At 43.9% G+C, this 2,500-nt stretch overlaps 1 protein-coding gene across 1 annotated transcript in view; it reads left to right on the top strand.

Moving 5' to 3' along the window:
* Positions 1–2,500, top strand: part of LOC307270939 (F-actin-uncapping protein LRRC16A-like) — a gene marked incomplete at its 3' end in the record, with an annotated part of 23,025 nt that overhangs the window by 13,028 nt on the left and 7,497 nt on the right. The window contains exons 17-18 of the mRNA XM_080054829.1: positions 549–721; positions 1,991–2,059. Of these exons, the coding sequence (XP_079910955.1) occupies positions 549–721; positions 1,991–2,059 (242 nt within the window). The remainder of the gene's footprint in view (positions 1–548; positions 722–1,990; positions 2,060–2,500) is intronic.

The raw sequence follows: 2,500 nt of genomic DNA, 5'->3' as shown, positions 1-2,500 counted from the left end.
CTCCAGAATCACTGACTCCACCTTTAAATTGGAAAAAAAAAAAAATCCCTTTTTTTATTACTATTTGCTAGCAACATGCCCGTTTACAGAGCCTAGGCTGTATTCTATTAAATACTAACCACTCTTTTCCACTGTAGCCCCTCACCTCTCTGTCCCTAGCCGACTCTAAACTGAAGGGCGATCTGTCACACACACACACACACACACACACACACACACACACACACACAAACACACACATACAAACACAGGGGAAAAAAACTTGAAAAAAACTTCTCTTCTTTTATTATTTTTTATACTAATGAATACCTTCCATCTTTTCTCCCCTGTAGCCCCTCACCTCTTTGTCCCTAGCCGACTCTAAGCTGAAGGGCGATCTGTCACACACACACACACACACACACACACACACACACACACACACACACACACACACACACACACACACACATTCTAATAAGTTATAACCATCCTTTTCCCCCTGTAGCCCGTTTACAGAGCCTAGGCTGTATTCTATTACATACTAACCATCCCTTTCCCCCCTGTAGCCCCTCACCTCTCTGTCTCTAGCCGACTCTAAGCTGAAGGGCGATCTGTCCATCGTACTGAACGCTCTGGGCAGCAACACCAGCCTCACCAAACTGGACATCAGCGGCAACAGCATGGGAGACATGGGCGCTAAGATGCTAGCTAAGGCCCTGCAGATCAACACCAAGCTAAGGTTAGCTACCAAAATGCTATCAAATACATATATCAATATATCATTTTAAAGCCCTACTTCACCTGTGGGAATATGAAGGTGTATTGAACTCTGAGATCCTATGTAGTATAAATGTGCAAACATTTTAGAAATCGGTTCATCCTAGCCTGAGAAAAGGCGGAAAGAGTGTTTTATGGTCTCACTGTCTAACCCTTACATTTTTACAGATGTGACATCACTTCTGTACAAATTTAGGGTTAGGATTAACAGGACAGCTGGGCCAAGGGAAGACTGAGGGAAGAAAAACCTCATTCATTATAATAGTGATTTTATAATGATAGAACGCCGGTTCCGTATGGGTGAAGTATTCCTTTAACTAACCATCAATAAATCCTTAAGCCCCTATCTCACTGGGCTGCGACTGTTTGCGACAAGTTGGAGACTTCATTCGCGAGGAAGTCTCTAAACTGTCTCCAAACGTTCGCGGAGGTCTCAATTTCCTCTCATGGGTCGCAGAGCCGCGCAGTCCTGTCGCTTGAATTTTGAACATGTCCAAAAAAAGTGTGCGACAAATCTAGTCTCAAAAAAGTCTCAGAGTGGTCGCAGGTGTTTCCAACGCGTTGCAAACCCTTCTCAATTTAGTTTCCGCAAGTCAGAAAGTGCGAGAAGTGTGATACAACTTTGCGAGGGGTTGGCGACTTATGAAACTAAATTGCGACTGATTCGAGAAAAAATTAGACGGTCGTGCGACGCTCGCCAGACGTTCGCGAGACATAAATGCGACCTCCCGGCAAGTGTTGGGCAGGACATTCGCAAACGTGTCTTGAGGAACCAACTCAGTGAGACAGCAAGTGAAAATTGTCGCTAATTCGCATATTTTGTCACAATTTTGTGTCTCCAACTTGTCGCACACTGTCGCAGCCCAGTGAGATAGGGGCTTTAGGAAATGCTTAATAGGCATTAACTAAACATCTGTTGACTGTAAATGAATGTACCCTTATCGTAAAGTGTTACCAAAAAATGCATTATATTTGACAGCCCTAGTTAGTTTTTTTAACCCTCCTGTGTGTGTGTGTGTGTGTGTGTGTGTGTGTGTGTGTGTGTGTGTGTGTGTGTGTGTGTGTGTGTGTGTGTGTGTGTGTGTGTGTGTGTGTGTGTGTGTGTGTGTGTGTGTGTGTGTGTGTGTGTGTGTGTGTGTGTGTGTGTGTGTGTGTGTGTGTGTGTGTGTGTGTGTGTGTGTGTGTGTGTGTGTGTGTGTGTGTGTGTGTGTGTGTGTGTGTGTTTTTCCAGGACAATCATTTGGGACAGGAACAGTGTGAGTTCTCAGGGTCTACAGGACGTTGCTGCTGCACTGGAGAAGTGAGTGTCAAACCTTTATATGTCGTCAGTCACGATTATCTGAAGCTAATGCACCTCAGCGGTCGTTTCTGTTCATTCATTTGAATTAAAGTCACTGCGAGGAACTTTTAAATATTTCTGAAACAGTCAAATTTTTCCTCTGATGATCATAGGCAAGGCACGGCAAGGCAAGTTTATTTCTATAGCACAATTCAGACACAAGGCCATTCAAAGTGATTTACAGGGGCAAGATTAGAATACATAAAACACATTAGAAGACATTTAGTTGCAGCAGAGCTCAAGTTCTCTGGGAGTTTGTTCTAGATTTTGGTGCATAATAACTAAAAGCTGCTTCTCCTTGTTTAGTCCTAACTCTGGGGACTGTAAGTAGACCTGTCTGTCTGTCTGTCTGTCTGTCTGTCTGTGTGTGTGTCTGTCTGTCTGTCTGTCTGTCTGTCTGTC

Source organism: Ammodytes marinus (assembly GCF_949987685.1).
Source record: "Ammodytes marinus genome assembly, contig: scaffold_417, whole genome shotgun sequence".
Classification (NCBI taxonomy): domain Eukaryota; kingdom Metazoa; phylum Chordata; class Actinopteri; order Uranoscopiformes; family Ammodytidae; genus Ammodytes; species Ammodytes marinus.
Note: the sequence above shows the minus strand (reverse complement) of the source record. Positions and strands in the feature narration are given on the sequence as shown.